General features: G+C 37.1%; 1 protein-coding gene across 4 annotated transcripts in view; it reads right to left on the minus strand.

Annotated features, from left to right (window-relative positions):
• Positions 1–19,250, minus strand: part of DLG5 (discs large MAGUK scaffold protein 5) — a 102,550-nt gene that overhangs the window by 52,949 nt on the left and 30,351 nt on the right. For all 4 annotated transcript variants that reach the window (XM_051800741.1, XM_051800739.1, XM_051800738.1 and 1 more), the window contains exon 2: positions 9,978–10,046. In XM_051800741.1, the coding sequence (XP_051656701.1) occupies positions 9,978–10,046 (69 nt within the window). The remainder of the gene's footprint in view (positions 1–9,977; positions 10,047–19,250) is intronic.

Consider the following 19,250-nt stretch of genomic DNA (forward strand, 5'->3'; position numbering starts at 1 on the left):
CAAAAGAGAAATTCTAGAAATAGTTTACATAATTATACAACTGAAACACGTAGCTGATATATGTATTAACTCATTAGGATGTACCTTTATTATGCTTTTTTTAATTAATGAAGAAACAAAAGATAGAATAGTAAAATAATGCTCTCTGATCATTGTCTTAAGAAAGAATTTCAAACAAAATTATTTCCCTGGTTTAAATGGTAATGAGTTGCAAGGATTGGTTTCTTATCTCTAAACCCCGTTCACGAAGGTATTGCAGAATGTAAAAACTCCAACTTCTCAATAGAACTACCTGTGCTTTCAAATTCCCACAACAAAATAATTGCAGTGTCAGGGCTATCACACATACAGCATCTAGAGTAATAGGATCCCTGGTTTTATTCCTTTTAGCTGTTACTGTAATTATGTAATGAGAATTTATGAACAGACTGTTCTTTTAATCTAACTATTGCGTAATAATGTATGCAAATGCTCTAATAGTAAACTGAAGAAATAAAAAATTGCATGAATGACCTGCACTCTGTAGAAAGACACAAACTCTCATCCCTCAGAAGAATTCTCAGTGGAGACTGCACTTGGGCTTTTCCTACCACTTTGTTTCACTCCTCCATCCAGATGGAGTCCCTTCATTCATAAGGACTAAGGATTTCACACTTCTACAACGCAGTTATCCTTTCTTTTAAACAAGAAGCAGTCGACACAATTTCTATGGCAAGGTTTTACATAAACCAGTAATAATAGAAATGCACTATCCTGGGCTCATGATATAGGGAATAAATAAGGAAAGAAACAAATAGACAGATAAAAAAAGTCAGAATGTGTATTCACTTGGAATAGTTTGGACACATCAATGAGCAAGGAATTTCACAAACAAGCTGAAAGGTAAAGGCAGACAAACCAAATTCAGGTACTGACAGGCTGCATGGTCTTGGGTAAATTCAATGGCAACATGCACATCATCTCACTTGAGCTGACATATCAGGGTATGTGTAACATGGTCAAAGTCCTTCTCATCCTTACAGAGAAGTTCAAAAGCTTATGCCATCCTGGGGCTGCTTGCAAGCAAAACAGATGAACAGGATGCAAGAGGTCAAGAGGAAGGAGGAGATGGATCAGGAAGGCTGGTGTGCTTTACATGGAGAAAAGGGCATTGGATTACCAACTGGTCCATCACTAATATCAGCATTAACTCCAGCAGCAGCCCTGTGGACAATGTCCGCTACGCAAACCTACAGCAGCATTCAGCGGCTGTCCCAGGAATCTTTAAACATAGTAAAAGCAGCCCAGAGTTACAGCACTATTCCTCCACCTCTTTCCTCCCCCCACAGCTTGGACAGCATCTGAGTGACAATCTTCGTCAGGCAAAGAGAACATTTGTGCACACAGCCCCAAAACCGTGCCAAGCAACAAAAGTCTGCTTTAAATAAAGACAGGCTAATTAGCCTTAGGAAAGAAGCTTTCTTCACTAATGTGAAGCCATTAGTCTTAGTACCAGAAAGAGTTATTTTTCATTAACTTGGTAATTTTTACAAGCCCATCAACAGATACTTTAATCTCTGCAATGGTATTGTCAACGCATAGCATCAGCCACAAGATGTACGGTTGTTAAGTGCTGTAAAAACACAGATCAATATGATCCAGTTTTTCCCACTCTTATCCTTAAAAGAGGACCCAAAAGTTCATCTTTGCTTGATTTGTTAATAACCTTACATCTTCAATAGTTGTACAGAAGTTCTTATAAAGCTTAAATCAGATTTCTGAATGCTTAAAAACCAAACACATTCAGTAAACACCTTTTTCACCAGAAAAATTGCACAGTATTTGTTTCCTTTAGAGGAGCTTTTATAGCTGAATGCTAAAATCCTTTAGCTACATTTGGCATCTCGATGCAGCAGAAGGAAAGTGACCCGTGCTTCCAGCTTTGTATTCTTTTTCCATCTGACTGCCTATTTTTTAGAGAAGTACTTCCCTTTCTGCACTTTAACCACTCAAACTGGTCTTAAGACATATGAGCCTAAAGGCTAACTCTCCATTATCCAAATTATGCCACCTTTTGGTAACTCACCTGCTTTCTCAGACAACCTGGATTTCTGAAAAGGCATTTACTGCATGTCCTGCCAAGTATAACTCATTCATCTGCTTTGATAAGCCCCACAACTCATTTTTGACAAGGCTGCACTTGGATTCTGAGAACTTGACTGCATGGGAGTCACTCCCTGGCCAGCCTCCAGGTAAGCAGCACTCCACCAACTCCTGAGACAGCCGAGAGCAGGGACGTGTCGCATGGTGAGACCACACTTGGCCCACAGTGCAGTACATTCATTCAGTCCTGAGCATGCACTGACTTAATCTAAAGCACCATTTTGCAGGAATTCCAGCATGGGTTGTATAAAAGAAAAACCTCAAAAAAACAGAAGTTGGAGTGATCATATCCTCCATATTACAGTCCAAATGCTGGACTTGACAGAAACCACAAAGATCCATTATGTAGCACATACCAAATATAATTCTTGATGATTACTCTAATTGACAATGACTGAAGAGATAATATGTCCACACAGAAACAACTGCTTAGTTAGCTTCACATTTGGGGATGGGGTAGCATATTTTTTGAAGAATAACAGACCATTTTAAGAGAAACAGGTCTGGAAAACAGGTCATGGAAACTGCACCAAAATGTACCATAATGCCAAATAATAATATAATTTTGAGGTGGGAAAATGTGTACCAATGTATAAACAGCTAATTTTAAGAAATGCCATTAACATACTTTGAGTTATAATAAACTTGGAGAAATACATTTGTATCATGGATTCAATTAATTCAAAAAGTAATCTGTCACCAGCCAGCAGAAACCCTGAATTTTACAATGATTTTTCTTAAACCCATAAATTTGTGCTCCTTCTTGCTTCAAAACAAACAGGAGACTAATTGTACAGTCAAGCCTTTTTCATTGTTGTCTTTCATAAAAAATAAAATCAACAGGGATGTTCAGAATATTATTTCTCTATAGCTCTGTAAATCATGACAGACAAGGTTAAAAAAATACTTGCAAGATGTATTGCAAAGCATGAACAACACAGTTTCTCCCCAAGCTAGGGAAGGGGAGAAGAGGAAAGACTTATGCCTGCTGTAGGAAAATGCATTCTAAAATATTTACCTTCTTTCAATAATTTATGGAGGATAGAACAGGATTACATATCAGAAATTATCATTTAGATTCATTTCTTCAGATATGTCTTTTGAAGGGGTCTTGAAACAGCAGAGAGCACAGAACAGAATTGCAAGCAGGTGAAATAAAACATTAGTAAAACCAAACAGCGGTACACTGAGGAAAGGAAATTGAAAGGTAAAATAAAGAACTGTGGAAACAGTTTCATCTGACAGACAGAAAACCTAATAGGTTATGAAAGCAGTGAGGATCATGTAACATGCAAGGACAAAAGAATGCGTAGCACTTCAGTATATTGTTTTAATGCAGAATGTAACAAGCTAAACAGAGCCAGCAGCATCTAAAACAAACTTTCAACTTCAGTAAGTTTAAGACTATAGAAAGAACTGAACAGTGATTCTAGAAAGGTCAACATGAAAGAAAATCTACAACCTAATACTCAAAAATAGCAGGGGGGAATAGGGTGGGGGCGGGCAGATACATCAATTCCAAACATCCTTACAGAACTTTGTTGTGTTAAAATACAACTGAGAGTAAAATCTGTTACTGTAATCAAGGAAAATACAGTTGAAGCTTCTGGGTTTGAATATATGGTAAGCTACCTGGCTCAAACCCTACCTTTGTCAGGCTTACAACTGTGTCCTGAAAGCACAGCCTACTCAAAAGTGTCCAATCTGAACTCCAGTGACTGTGAGCGACCACTGCACACCAACCAAAGGGATGAGACTCCTCCAGTGCTCTGTCCTTCACATCTTCTCCTACAGGAGTTGTGAGCACTGGCTCACCATATCACTTTACAGCCCCAAAAGAAAACCACTGACACCAAAAGCATTTCCTAAATGTACAGACTGATAAGGGGCCTCAGGGAACAGTGAAAGACACCACATTCCAGAGGTGCTGCCTGGAGTGCAGGAGATGGGTATTCTCATGCTGCATTTCCATTCAAATCAGAGCGGAACAGAATCAGACTAACCAAATCTTCAGAAATTCCTCCAGGGAGTTGACAAATGTGAAGAAGATACTATAGCAAGTGGTCAGTTATTCATTAGTAGCTCTGTCACCACAAAAACACTACTGCCCCTTCTCCAAGACTGCATCAGTATACATGATCAAAGTTAACCTTATAATTGCTACCATTCCTTTTTTTGAAACAGGGGATGATGTCCACTGAGTAATCTTGAGTACTTTTGAAGTGACATAAGTCGAGAGAACCCTTTGCATGACTCATGTCAACCCATAGCTGCCTGAAAATGGATGCCAAAGAAGACAGTGATAATACAGTAAAGCTATTCAGAATGCTTATTACTTAAGAGAAGATGGTTACTAACAAACACACTGAAAATTAGTTAGAGAGATTAGGGATCAATCCTAGCTAGAGCTACATGGTTCATGAACAGAGTAAAATAAGAGAGTGAAGTTACTTTAGCTGGGTGGAAGAAACTGTTCATTTCCCAAGTTAAAAGTCTTGTTTCCAGTAAACTAAACTGGTAGTTTACTACATCAGAAATAAAACTATAGACAGAATTTTAATTCAATCACTGAGATCAAATTTTACAGGAAAAGGACTTCTGAATAGAGAAACTGATGGGTAAGGAGGTGGACAGTCAAAGGCAATTACTGCAGTACAGAAAAAGATTCTGATGTGGACTACTGGTAGTGCTCCTAATACCTTTTCTTATTCATTCATGGCCTTCTAGCAAGTGTAACATTGACACTTGTCCCTTTATCAGTATGTGTTAACTGTCGAGGTGTCTTTAGCAAACAAACTTTGTGTTAGTAAAAAAAAAGCAAGAAATAAAATGGAGATTCCTATAGGCTGTCATGGGGGAAATAAATAACTCTTTCAGACAAGGACAGTGTTTGTCTTTGACTGACTGAGCATCATAAGCCACACCTGCAACCGAACTGTTCCTATGAATAGTGAAAACAATTACTTTGTTATATACAGCTGTAGAAAGCATGAAGCAATAAACTGAAATCACAACAACATGAAAGGACACTTGTCAAAATGGCCAACATGAAAATGGGGAATGAAAAACCAGATATTGTTGGGAAGGAACCTGCTGGGAGGGTGGTAGTGTTTGCTTTGGAGTAAGAATTAAGGCTCTCAGATTAAGCAACCTGAACTGCAATCAGTGAAAAACTATCTGTAAATAGCCTGTCAGGTTGATAAGTTAATAAAGTGTTAAGCAAGGAATACTCTCAGCTGAAGTCAAAGCTGGACAAGCTTAGTGGAGACAGATATATGACAACCTGATGGCTGCAAGAAAAAGGTATAAAACTGTAGAGCCAATGGTGTTTGTTACAGACTGGTATGTCCACGGCAGGGGGGTTAAAACTAGATGATCTTCAATGTCCCTTCCAACCCAAACCATTCTACGATTCCTTTTAAGTTCCCACAGGAAAATGCAGTGATATGAACAGAGAAGAGTAAGAAAAAATACTTAAGATGAAAAAGTGACACCGTTTGCAAAGAACTGAACAGGTGGAAAGATAATAGTCTGTTAAAAGTTAAAAGATAAAGGTCATAAGATGCAACATGGAGTGAAGAGGACATAAGATTGACAGCTGTAATCAAAACAATGCAAAGAGATACGGCTGTGGAAAGAAGAAATTTATGCATGTGAAAAGATGGAAGGTCTTTTCCATTCCAGAAAACCTCTCATTAGGAACTTAGTATATTTTCAAATAATGGAAGAGTATGCAATGCCTTCCTATTAAAAAATTATAATAAAAACTATTGTGAAGAATCTTCTCAGAGCCCTAGCCTGTCTCCTGCATGCAAACTGCTGGGTTCCATTAAATAAGATTTCTTAAAAACAAACAAACCAACCAAATCAAAACAACACCCAAACATCTGTGCATTGAGGAAGGGAAGAAAACCCACATTTTTAAAGCACTAAAGGGAAACTCTGAAGCATCATTATGGTATTAGGAGAGGTAAAAAATGGCTCAATTCTAAAGCATAATCCTGTTGTGGCATCAAATGTCAAGTGACTAAGTGCACTATACAAACTGGTTCTCTTTTTTTTTAACTGTTTTAGAAACAGGGTCTTGATTCTGTGTTCTATTCTTCTCCATTATCATGACTGGTCAAGTGGGAGACTAGCCAGCACCTGTCACATATAGCTCTGTTACTGGTTTCTATCCAATTCCTAAGTGACACTGTTGTTCCGTGCTTGGCACGACAGGCACTGAATCTCCATAAATAATTATTCTGATGTCAGAGACACAGGATTGTAGCTCCATTCAAAGAGTCTGCTGGGCATGGGGAGTGGGCAGAAGAAGGATGCTTCTATTTACACACAAAAATCTTTGTCATTAGCCAAGAGCAAAGAGAAAGGAAATACAGAGAGAGACCATGACAATAGGGATTTAATAAGGATTTAATAAGGATTTGTTCCTCTGGGGGGACAAAGGTGGGGCTGAAGGACAATGGCAGTACTACGCTATTACAGCAGTTTATATTGGACCTCTTTCAGAAATAAACCATGAACATTTACTCTCTATACCATCAAAACTACCTATTTTACATGTACAACAAGAAAAAAATAAAACATTGTCATCTAAACTAATTGTGAATAGTGAGGAAAATATGCATGAAAAGCATGCTGTCACTCTGAGGTTTTATTTACATACAAATACAAATGAAAAAGGTAAATACAACTACAAAGGAGTTTCTTCTCCAAGGCTGCTAACCTGCTATTACACAGGTGGGAAAACTCAACTGCTTATGCTATCACATGCACATGAGGATGGAAGTTCATTCTTCTTGCACCCCTCGTGCCCTGCAAGCCCATATAGGCAGGAAAAGAGAAAAAAAGCTTGGCTGGCAACCCAGTACTCAGAATAGACTAGCATTAAGCTCATCTCTGAGTCATATTATGCAAATTACATCACTCCCTGCTCTCCTCTTGTACTGACTATGAAGTTACTGAAGACTGAGAGAACCCCAGCAGATCCATTTGTTCCCCATACAGAAGCTGTTCAATAAGTCTTCATCTATGCTGCTGCTCTCCGTGCTTGTTGCACTCTGCTTTCAATGAGACAATCAGAAGTGCAAATACAGTGAAGACTTGGGCACACCATGGGTTTATACAATAATAAAATGATGTTGTCTCATCTTTTCCTTTCGAAATCCTAACACCAGGCTTTATTTATTTGACTGAGACTCAGTACACGTTTTCTCAGAACTATCTTTTAAGAACAATCACCTTATTTAGTTCTTAGATTAGATATTTAGTTCTAAGATTAGATATTTAGATCAAGGTCTTTTCCTGAAAAATAAGGCCATTGTTATATATATCAGCTTCATAAAATAACTCAGAAACCCAGGATAACCATAAAACATGTAGCATCATCTCCATTTCACAACTTCCTGGCTTACTTGGAAGTATTTCAGAAAAAGATCATTTCATTAAGAATGCTGGCAGCAGAAACCATCTCCAACACTAGCTAGGGTAAGTAAGGCTGGGAAGAGAAGATGAAGCACATGAAGCACACTCTTCTCTAGTTACATTTACAAACTATCGAGTCCAAACATTACAAATGAAAGATTGTACTCTCTCTCATAGTTGGATGACACTAAGACTAATTCTCTGATGGTTTATCCGGGCATAATCACTGGCCCCAATACCTTTCTCATTTCTGTCATATACCTCAATCTGTTTCTGAGCTGTTTGACAAAGAGAAGCAAGGTATTAACTGAAACCAGTGTTTTGAGCTCAGGTATAATAAGACAGATCCCCTATCTATCCTGTCAGGAAGGTCTACATGACTGAGGAACTCATTCATTTTTCTACATGTGTGTGTACATATAACTATCTATATCAAACTGAACATATTCTAAAGCTTACATTGTCTGCAAACCATGAGCTATTTATCTTCTTTTGCTGATGCATTCATTTCACAGGCTAAACTTACCACTTCCACTGCACAGAACTACCCTTGTGAAAATTATTTCAGTGAGTGGGGGACAGAGTGGGGGGAAGATGTATATGAAAGTCCTCAAATGCTACAGTACCTCAGTATTTGTCGGGATTCCATTCAAAGAAGTCATATGAAGCCTTAGGGGAGCTGGCATGCAAGTGCTTTTAGTTATGATGGTTTGTCATTCAATAAATTAGTCAGTATTAAAATAATCTGACTGCAGCTTTGAAGTGACTTGCAAACACATCTATTAGGATATGTTAGTTATCAAGCAATTTTTCTACTGATATTATATCACATAAAAAATATTGTCTCTTGCAGAACAAGATGTGAGCGTGAGAAAATGGTTGGGGGAAAAACATCATACTCATTAATAACAAGTCTATAACCATACCATAAAATAAACATGTCAGCTTCAAACAAAGAATTCCCCTGGCTGTTAATTTATTAAATATTAAATTCCTAACACACATAAATAATTTGAATAAAACAAAATTATGGAGATTAGTAGATCACAAGTTTTGTTTAATAGCAGGGCACTTAATTTTCAGGTTATAAATAATTTTGATTACTGCACACTCCAAAGGCATATATCAATTCTGAGGACAGCTTTTTATGTCAAGTACACAGATCCAAATTCAGTATGAACTTCGATATCTTAAAATACAAACAAAAGTTTTTGGGAAGGAACATAAAAAAAAAAAAAAGATTTAAGTGTACCATTCCTTTTTAAAATCAGTAACACAGAACTAGAAAGGACCACCTGCATTTCTCCTATCTCAGCCATCACTTCATCCCATTATCCCACAAACTTACTGGATTTCACCTTAGAAGAACTTCCTTCTTTGGAAGGCTCCTTTTTGAGTCTGCTTGTCTTCAAAATTTAGGAACTTATTTCTTCCAATTTCCAGCCCCAATTTACTCATAGCAAATTACACCTACCCTTCCTTCAGGTAACAGCATACAAGTGTGATCTTGATTAAAATCAAACTAACATGTCACAGCTTCCCGTGTTTTCAGCAAATAGTTCAGTCAACACTAAAATCTTGTTCCTGCATGCTGGAGTTAAAAGTTCAACTCAGTGACTGCAACAGATGTCTACCCACATCCCTAAACAGTCAACTGACTTGCCTGGTGCTGTCAGGGAAGCCTACAGATGCCTACAGATTGGAACCTTAAAAATGCAAGAGCCTGCATTCCCTATCCAGGGGAAATGGATTTCACAATAGAATGTATTTGTATACGTAAAGAAAGATGAGGAAAACTGACAGCTAATAGAGCTCTTCCAAGATCATCTTGTGGACAAAACACCTCTAATACCCTTTCTTTTACCTCCAATTTTTTTCTGAGTATTTTGTCTTTCCCAATGATTTTCAAGGCAGAGAAAATGAAGCAAATAATTGCATGCAGGAAAACAAAAATATTAAAGCTTGTAGCCACTTTCAAAAGTTTAAGAGGCCATGGCCTTGGGCTAACATTATTTATAATTTCTATGATGTTTTTGACTCTGACCACAATTTTCACATCTACAAAAATAAGTACATACACATATACATATGTCTATATATATATTTATAGGCACAGACTTGTATAAACACAACATTTCCATTTTTACATCATCTCACTAAGTAACTCAAAGCATAGTTACATCATTTAATGTATCTCAATGTTAGAGATTTTACTGGCAACAACTGCAGCCCATCATGAAAAGGCTCAGCTTGCCCTGTACAAAACAAGTATATTTTTTCCAGATGAAGATGGATATTTACATCTTATAGTTCAATTTATTTGATTTTATGACCAGAATACCAGAGAAAACCTTAAAAATTTGTTCTCCCAAAGACACACTCAACAAGTTCCTAAATACTTTACTCACCAATGCTGCTCAGAGAACTGCTGCTTTCAGAGTCAGAAGGCATTATGGACAGCACACTGTAAGTAGACCCTAAAATCAGGAAAATAAAGACAGTATTACTTTCTTTCTCCCTTTCCCTCTCATCAAGCCAAGCTAATGATCCCTTTCCTTGATATTGTAGATGTCAAACACACTAAATTAGAGAGAACACACACCACTGAAGCATAAAAATCTAATAGCCAAAGTATAATTTGTAAATTAACATTACACTGTGCACTGAGTAGAAAATCATTTTGGATGAAATGGTAAAAATTAGTTCAGTATTGATACATTGGTTATTTCAGATACACTGAAAATACAGTATCATGTCTATAATAGGAAGACTATGTGTGACAATAGTCAGAATCTATTTTGGTTTCTTATGTTTCTACATGTACCAACTCCTAATTCATTGTGTAATTGATTTGTATTCTCATCCTCAAACATCATTCAGACTTGAAAATTTCACTTCATTTGTAAGTAAAATTTGCTTGTATCCATTTGCAACTTGAGGTATCTAATTTTAAAAGCAAGGACCTACAAAGCAGCAAGTTTTTTCATGTATTAATAGATCAACAGACAGAGAAACCTTTCATTTTAGCTATTTTAGAAGTATGCTAGATTTTACTTACCAGAAGAACTAGAAAAACAGGTCCTACTTCAAAACATTAACTAAACAGCTCCACCATCCCTCACAGACAGGATAAACACACCATAGTAAAGACAGGGAATGACTGTGTGCAAAAGCCATTAGAAATTTGGTCCACTTTCAGCACTAGCCAGAATGTGAAACCTGTCCTCACAACAGCCAAGCTCAGATAGTTTCAATCCTTTCAGGAGCTGGCTTTCCTATAGCCCCTCTTTCTTATATTCCAGTAGTTCTTCCTTCCTTTCTTCCAGTTTCTTTAGGAAATAAAAGCTGAGAAGATTATCTGTATGGATCTACCTTTGAAATAGACTGAAGAAAGGACAGGCTAGAAAATAAGAAAGAAATCCTAGTTTTTGCTCGTCTCCTCTGCTTTTTACTAGAGAAAGACATGACATCTGTAAATACCATGATGTTAGATGAAGGAAAGGCAAAATGTGATAAAATAATTCTACTAACAACATATATGACAAGCTTGTCACTGTCACAGTGGTTGGCTTCAGAAAAAAATCTGCTGGGCATTTTTGCTTCCATCTCCAATATTTGCAAATAATAATTTAGGCTGTATTCTTATTTCATTAAAGCTTATTAAAAGCAAAATAATTTCTGCATTAATTTTACTTGCAGTATTTCTTGCAGTCTGAACTTAGATTAGAATCATAAGGAAAGCTAAAAAAACCAGATCAATATATTAAACAAAGTAGGACATCTTTATGACAGACAATGTGTACTGAGATGGTATCAAAACTGCGTGGGACTCAAGCAAAACAAAGTCTTGTGCCAAGAAGTGACACTTGATTATACTTGGCAACTTAAGGCAAAATTGCCCACTTCCTCTAAAAGATTACATAGTAGTTCCACATCTAAATGAAGTTTCACTGATTGTTAGTTGTTTTCATTTTTAAGAGTGGAGAAAGAAAAGACTCAAAATTTTATCATCTTAACTGATTTTTCTCTTCAAGATGTACTGATCCTCCCTGTATTCTTTTCCTGCACATTACAAGCCTGAGCCAGGACTTAAAACGAGTTAAAATCTGCTCCCTGAAACAGAAAGGTTTTGTGAAGCTGACTTCATCAATGGAGAAATATGACTCTCCATAATCATGTTTTTAAAACATTAGCTGAGATTTGTAAATGCAAGATCCGGTATGCATGGCATGTTATCAAGAAAACCTACAATTGTGAAGAGGGGAGGAATCATCTGACCCATTCATAATTCCTCACTTGGAACAACAACAACAACAAATCTAGCAGCATTTGTCTGGTTTTGGTTTGTTTTTAAACTACAGGATATGAGTCCATTATCTGTGACATGTGCAACCTTTCTCATCAGAAGCAGTATTAGTAAGCATTAGAAACAATAACCAGAGGACTCTACACAGTTTCACAATATTAAAATTTGTCTTTAGGTACTGTGCTGATATACATCCATGATATTCAATCTGATATTCAATCCAGGCTAAAGTGGCATCGTACTTGGCGTATTCTGCTTGATCAAACCAGCAATACATCATTGGTACCTGCAAATGCTCCAAGACAGTGTTCCCCCACTCAATAGGATGCCTCCTCACATAAATGAATACACTCAAAATCAACCCAACAGCAATTCAGATACATGTAAAAAGGCAAGGGAAAAGGCCCAAGCTAGTTTCTACCATGAAAGGCACCAGAACACCCTGTTTATTCATGAGCTACACAACCATGGTATTTAAAAAAATCTGTTGCAAAACCACATGCCTCCAAACAATTTTTCACTTTATTTCATATTTTTAACACTTTGACTGTCCATCTTGTCAAATTGTACAAAAAATAAGTTCAGAACATTAAACCTAACAAGAAGCCATGGATACCTTTTAAAGTAAATGTTGAAAGTACTTCACACCTAGGAGTGCACATGCCTTTCACCATACTTTTCCAAATGTTTGACTTTAATATTTTTCTGCTAGTATTTACCTTGCATATTGAAGTCCCACAGTACTAAAACTTGCTACATTTGATCTCAATGCACTGATTTAAAACAACTGCTGACATGTTCCTAAAGTTCAAAATTACAACTTGAAATGACAGGATTCCAAGAAACATAGTAGAATCTACTCATACTTAAATAAAAAAAAAAAACAAAACACACCAAAAACGACAAAAAAACCCCAAAACAAAAAACCCACCCAACAACCAAAAACAAAAAAACCCAAAACCCAAACAAAGAAACAAAAAAAACAACAAAAAACCCCAAACAACAACAACCAACCAACCAACCCAAAAAGCAAACCTGTCTTTTGCAGATACACATTCATACAGAGAGGGGAAAATAGCATAAGCATCCTGTCTTTGTATGGCAGACTTGCTTTCTTTTTTACTCATCCAGACATAAGCTTTGGATCAATTCCTGGCTGTATTAAACAGCTTTGGCAGGGCAGAGGGATTTAGAAACTGCTTCAGTAGATACTTGAGAACCTTAAGAATCTCATTTCCTTTTATTTTCAACAATTAGGGCAAGTCAAATTTCTTTGAGTTATTACTGTCTTTATTAATCAGATAACAGGAAGGCCACTTAAAGAATCAGAAATTCAGGAAAGGAACTAGTTACTTAATGTGGAAGCTAACTCCAGGGACAACAGAGAACTGTGTTCCAGTTTGCCTTCATCTTGCACACAACAGCCCCATAGAAACAGTGACACCTTCTTTCCTTGTTAAGAGAGGCAATGACGCTGGAGGAGGAATAAAAAAGGAGAAAGAGAGAAGAGTTACATGTCCTAAGAAGACACCAGCAATATTCTCATCAGCAGTGCCAAATCCAGACTGATGGAATTAAATTATTTGCATAAAATTAAAGTGGAACATTTCTGTCTTTCTAACTTCTGAATTGTGAAACACCATGTAACACTGGCCATCACTTGTACTTCAAGGAGAGACTAAAAAAATCCAAGTCAGATAAGCTCAAAGTAAAGCTTCCAAAACAAGCTTGAACTTGATCCCTTCAGTAAGAAAGCAGTACAAAGGATCAAGTATGATATCTCCTAGGATATTATTGAATGACTTGTGAGAAAAAACACACTCTGTTCAAATTTCATTATATGGAGATAAACTGACTGTCAGAATTGCCATGGCTGCACAGAAACTTCTCATCCTCCTCCATACAAATACACATATGCATGCTCTGCTCATGGCTTTAAACTGTAGTGTATCCAAGGGGACTGTACTGGCAAGACACACAAAACTCATTGCACATATGCTTTCAGTCCACTAATTCTTTTCTTCCCCCCTTATCTATAATCCAACTCAAAGAAAGATATTTCATCTTCCAAACTTCACTATATTAACTAAACAACTGTGTAGGAATAAGAATAATTACTCCCTCAGATACACACCTTCAACACAGGCCAAAGAGACAACTATACTGAACCTGCTGCAGTGTGTGAAGAACTAGGGGTTTATTCAAGGAACATTAGTTGTTTCATCCCACAGGATGGAGGTTGCTCTGATCTCAGCTACACAGCTCTTGGCAGGTCATCCATCTCTAAAGATTGCATTTAGATCTGCAGTATGGCCAAATCTCAAATTAAGTATGTTTTCTAAGTAGGACTGAGCCTGGAAGGAGTGCTTGGCCTGCACAAATCTCTTCTGCTACACCTCTGTGTTCAAGGATGATGTAAACAACCCTCCATGCTCCCTGGCTGCAAATTTCCATTGTTAATTAAACTGTGCTCTTCCTCCCACCTCCCTTCCCAGTGCAAGGACTGCCAGCTGATTCAGCTTCTTGTCAGCAAATGATTTTTCTGATGGAAATCCAATGCACCAGACGAGAGGGCAGCATGACAAACATTGTTTTATCCACATCTCCATGCACCAAACCAAGTTGACTTTGGCAGGAGTCCTATTTGCTGGTGGGGGGGAAGCAACAAAGTTTGATTAAAACCGGAAATGACCCGGATTGCAACGTTCCCATTGCCTTTACAACAAATAAAACTGCCCAAGGAGCTTAGAACCACACGGGTCTCCTATGCTCTGCCTCTGATGCTATTCTTTTCTTGGCAGCCTATGCAGCCAGGTTTGTCAAAAACCACACGACATGGTAATTTCTTGCCATTGTGTGACGTTCAGATGCTAAATTCTGACCTCATAAAAAACCTTCAATTGGGTATTTGCTTCCATCCATGTCAAACTTATTTCAGATGTTTCACAGTCATTTACTTTTAAGAATATGAGTAACTCCAAGAACAAAGGTACAAACTTAGCAGTGACTCTTCCTCATCTGCTTTTAAACATGGCTTTATTACTTATTCTGTAAACCTATTTTTAGGGCACCATGAAAATTGAATTAACATTAAGCAGCTTTTAAATAATCAAGCAGCTAAAAAAATCACATTTATTTCCCAAATGCCTCAGTCTATAACAGCTTCACAGAAATGGTAAGGGTGAAAAAGTTTATTTTCCTTTTCAATGGAAAAAACTTTTTACAACAACCTATTTATGAAATAATAAGATATTATAAGTGTGTTTTGGAAAATACAGATATTTCATTGCTTAAGTAATCCTTGAATTCTAAGTGATTAAGAATATACTCTTGTTAAGGACAGAAAATGAACAAGGACTTTGGTGCCTTTCTCTGGAACACTTAGTAAAAACCAGCACCGGAGACAAAGTCAGGCTAATTTTGATTGAATATGACAATTTCTGTGTAGGTTTAGATTCAGAAAAGTTAAGTAACCTGCCTGAGGCCAGAGACATCAGTAAAGAAGCCCTGAATTCAGATGGTGAAGTTCCCACCTGTCAGTCATACAATCAGTACAGCATCTGATCTTGAGCTGCTAAAAACAACACTAGACAAATACCTGTCAAATTGCTATTTTCTTAGCAACATCTGTTCAAAACACTTCATAGTAGAATAAACCTACTGACTGATATTTCTAAATATGTGTTCCTAAGGGTACCCTCTCTAGCAACATCTACACTCATTGCTATAGATTTCTTTTCTTTAGCCAGGAAGCAATACAGTAAATTATACTGAAAAGAACTTACAATCTATCTTTAAGAGGAATCTAAGCTACTATACTACTGTTGCACCTCTTACTCCAGTGTGAATTATGAAAAGAAGCAGACAAGATTGGGGTCTTCAAGAGCGGCAGTGAGAAAGATAAGAGGAAAGTACAAGAGACAAGAAAACTTTATCACTTCTTCATTAGGATACACTTCCTTCTGTCCACATACTTCATCAGCATTATTTGTTCTTGTTTACTGTAATCTGGGCATTGGGCCAAATCATCCTCTTTTCACAAAAAGAAGTACAGAAATTATTAAAAATCCTGACAGACCTGAATTTGCATTGCTAGAGTCACAAAACACGCATGCTGACCATGCTTCAGCTGACAAAGAATTCAAGCTATTTTGCAATGGTCATGATCACAGAATTACAGAATATTTTGAGTTGGAAGGGACCCACAAAGGATTCCAACTCAAGTGAATGGCCTGTACAGGGACTGAACCTGTGACCTTGGCATTATTAGCACCATGGTCTAATCTCAGGGTTATATGTTCTTATAATGTCCTAAAGAGGTGGGATAGAAGCAGTTTACAAGAGCAGAATTACCATGAATTTTTATTAGTTGGATAGCAGCTATTATCAACCTATAACCAGAAGCAAAGAGGTACAAAACCTTATGATTCCTTAAAAAAACCAAACAAACCCAAATCCAAGCATATCAAGTCAGTTAGAAATAATGCCCTTTGCTACCTTCCAATCTTTTATTTCTTTCTTTGCAATTTATAAAATTACTAATTTAATCTCTTGCACTCTGTGGAACCATATCAGAAGTGATTAAATCTATCTACTGGAGCTGTAGGACCAAAGATGAAATCATAATTGCTGCTGCTATTACTTATTCAAAAAGTCCTGCAGCAATTCAGGTTCTGAACCAGAAACAACTGCTTTAACCTTTGTGCTTTTTGAGTGGGATGGCTTTGTCTTGACAAGTTATTTGTCTCCCACACTGTAGGAACTGTGATAGTGTATGCCCATGCCCTCCTTTTACAGCCCTGAATAGTTCAATGAGATGGGTGATGATTTTTCAAGTTATTTTAAGGCTAAGAGCAAAATACCTCACTACCATGAAAATATTACCATGCAAACCTTAATTACTCACATTTTGGTAAAAGAACAACTTAAAGTTTGTAGACCTACACACATTGTCCTCACTGCTAACTTTATTATAAGAAAAATGTATATTTTTATAGTCTGATGTGCCAAAGGAAGAGCAATGAGTAAGTGATTATGGATTCTTTAACCTCACTATTTAGTACAGATGTGAAAAAGCTGCATTTAAAGACAAGTCCTAGTAAAAATTCAATACAGGTAGGTGAAACAAAGTGTCACATATTTCAGCTCGTGGATTGTACAGGTGGTCCTCATGTTGCTATCAATGCAGCACTGCCATCTCCATTTTAAAACATGATGTGGCATTACAGCTGACCACCTGATCAAACAAATACAGGTATCATTTTTATGAATTACTTTTAACACAGATGCTTTAACAATTCCCATTAATATACTCTGAGGAAACCCATCCCATTCCACCGGTAAAAAGGCTAATGTATCCATTTTTTCCACTTCTAGTCATCGGGAACATTACATTTGTTTGCTGGATTATGTATGATAAGCCAAAGGCAAAAATAAAGATAAAATATAATAACATTTTCCTTTTTTGACAAGCTTCCTGAAATCTCAAAATCTATTTCTGTTTGTTATCTCCTTAATCTAGATTACTCACGGAATTATACATAAGAGGATATAATTAATTTTGTTTATTAAGGAAGAGAGATGTATGTTTTCATGAAACCACCCAGATGCCTAAAATACAGTAGAGGATGTTCACCAATCCCTTTCCCTCCAGGAAGGGAAACTGGGTAACATAGAGCCTAAATCCACCTGGCAAGCATGTGCTCCTTCAGTTCTCCATCTGCACAGTGTCCAGCAAAATGTCATTCTGACCATTCACTGGATATTCCAGGTATTGCTGAAGGGCCCATAGACAGATGATGAACAGAGTTACATGTCATTACCTGCACTGGGAACAGATACCTCTTTAAATTTCCTCCTTTTTTATTTAACTTTGACAGAAATAGTATTCCCTAATACCTTCAAATTTCCTCACTAGCTTTTTTTAACCCCAGAAAATAATACATCTTTTTCCTAGCACACTAACCAGTGCTTAAAGTTTGAAGGACTTCGTTGTCCATTTTGTTATCAGCACTCCTTCCAGGGAAAGCTCATTTGCAATTGACCCTAGACAATTTAAGTGAAAGTAAATTATGTTCAGACAATACCCACATGCTATCCTATGCAGTCAAAAGCAAGAAACTGTTGTGGAAAGTAGGTAGCAAATACCAGATATCTACAAATGCATTCTCTATCAGCAACAGTTGTCTTACTAAATTTGCAATGGTGACAATTAAGAAATTCAAACTTCTTTTAGTTAGCACAGATACACACAGGGCTTTGTAGCATATTATTTCATCAAATAATAGTACAGTCAGGTAATATGAATGGCAAAATAAAATTTAAGAAGTAGCATTATTACTACAACTAAGTGCTATATTTAAACTTTAATTTAAAGTTTGGAAATAAATCAAAGTAACCACCTAATTAAGTTTGTAAAGAGGTCATGCCATTAAAAACCAGAAAAAAACTACGTGGAAGAACAAAGAAAAAAAGAAACTAGAGGTATTTAAAACTGCAGGCACTGGCATTCCAAAGACTATAAATCTACCAGGTAACAAGGGAAGCAAGTATCAACTTCTCAAGATCAGCCTCCTAATGCATCCAGTCCTTCCATTAACTCACTGTAACTTGCAACTGGGTGTTTCCTCTGCAAAAGCAGTTGGGGACATGCCTGAATCTGTGGGTGACTGGACCATCAGTGCTAACCTGAGCTTTTTGCTAACAAGTCAAACTTTGTCCATAATAAATAAGCATTCTGGTTCAAACTATTTTTTTAGGAGAAGTCATCAAGAATACACAGATACCTACACCCATCCATAAATGGATGGGTACTCTAAATGTAAGACCTGAACAGCTTCTATGATAATGGTACAGTTAAAGTCACATTGCTTTCCTACTCTGCAGAGGCTCTCAAAGAAGGGCAAATGGGTTTATCATAGTTCTAGCTTACCCCTGCAAAGAGAATTAGACACACAAGGAGGAAGGCACCTCAACACAAACATAACTGCAATCACACCACAGTGTTGTGCTGTTTATAGCTCACGGAAATGAAGAAGCCCATTTAGGCCAGTCCTTTGTGATTCCAAGCAGAGGAGTAACCTACCAAAGTCCAAAGGCTTTTCTCCACTCTCCCGATACTATCCATCTTATCTAAACTCACCTGTGTACAATTGAATCTTATAAAGCTATCTTGTCTGAATATCCTGATTTCTACAACCCTAGCATGTTGACAAGTGCCAAACTTCTTTTTCTAACAAGAAATGGAACAAAGTAGTTGGAATGCTCCCCTCAGAAAGCAGCCTCTGTGAGCACTCAAGGACTAAACCAGTAACTGATTCAAGAAGTTAGTTACACAATACCTCCTCATATGCTGCTCTCCGTATTTAATGCTATA

Source organism: Manacus candei, unplaced genomic scaffold (genome assembly GCF_025592945.1).
Source record: "Manacus candei isolate 608988 ecotype Guabito, Panama unplaced genomic scaffold, ASM2559294v1 h1tg000050l, whole genome shotgun sequence".
In the NCBI taxonomy this organism is placed as follows: domain Eukaryota; kingdom Metazoa; phylum Chordata; class Aves; order Passeriformes; family Pipridae; genus Manacus; species Manacus candei.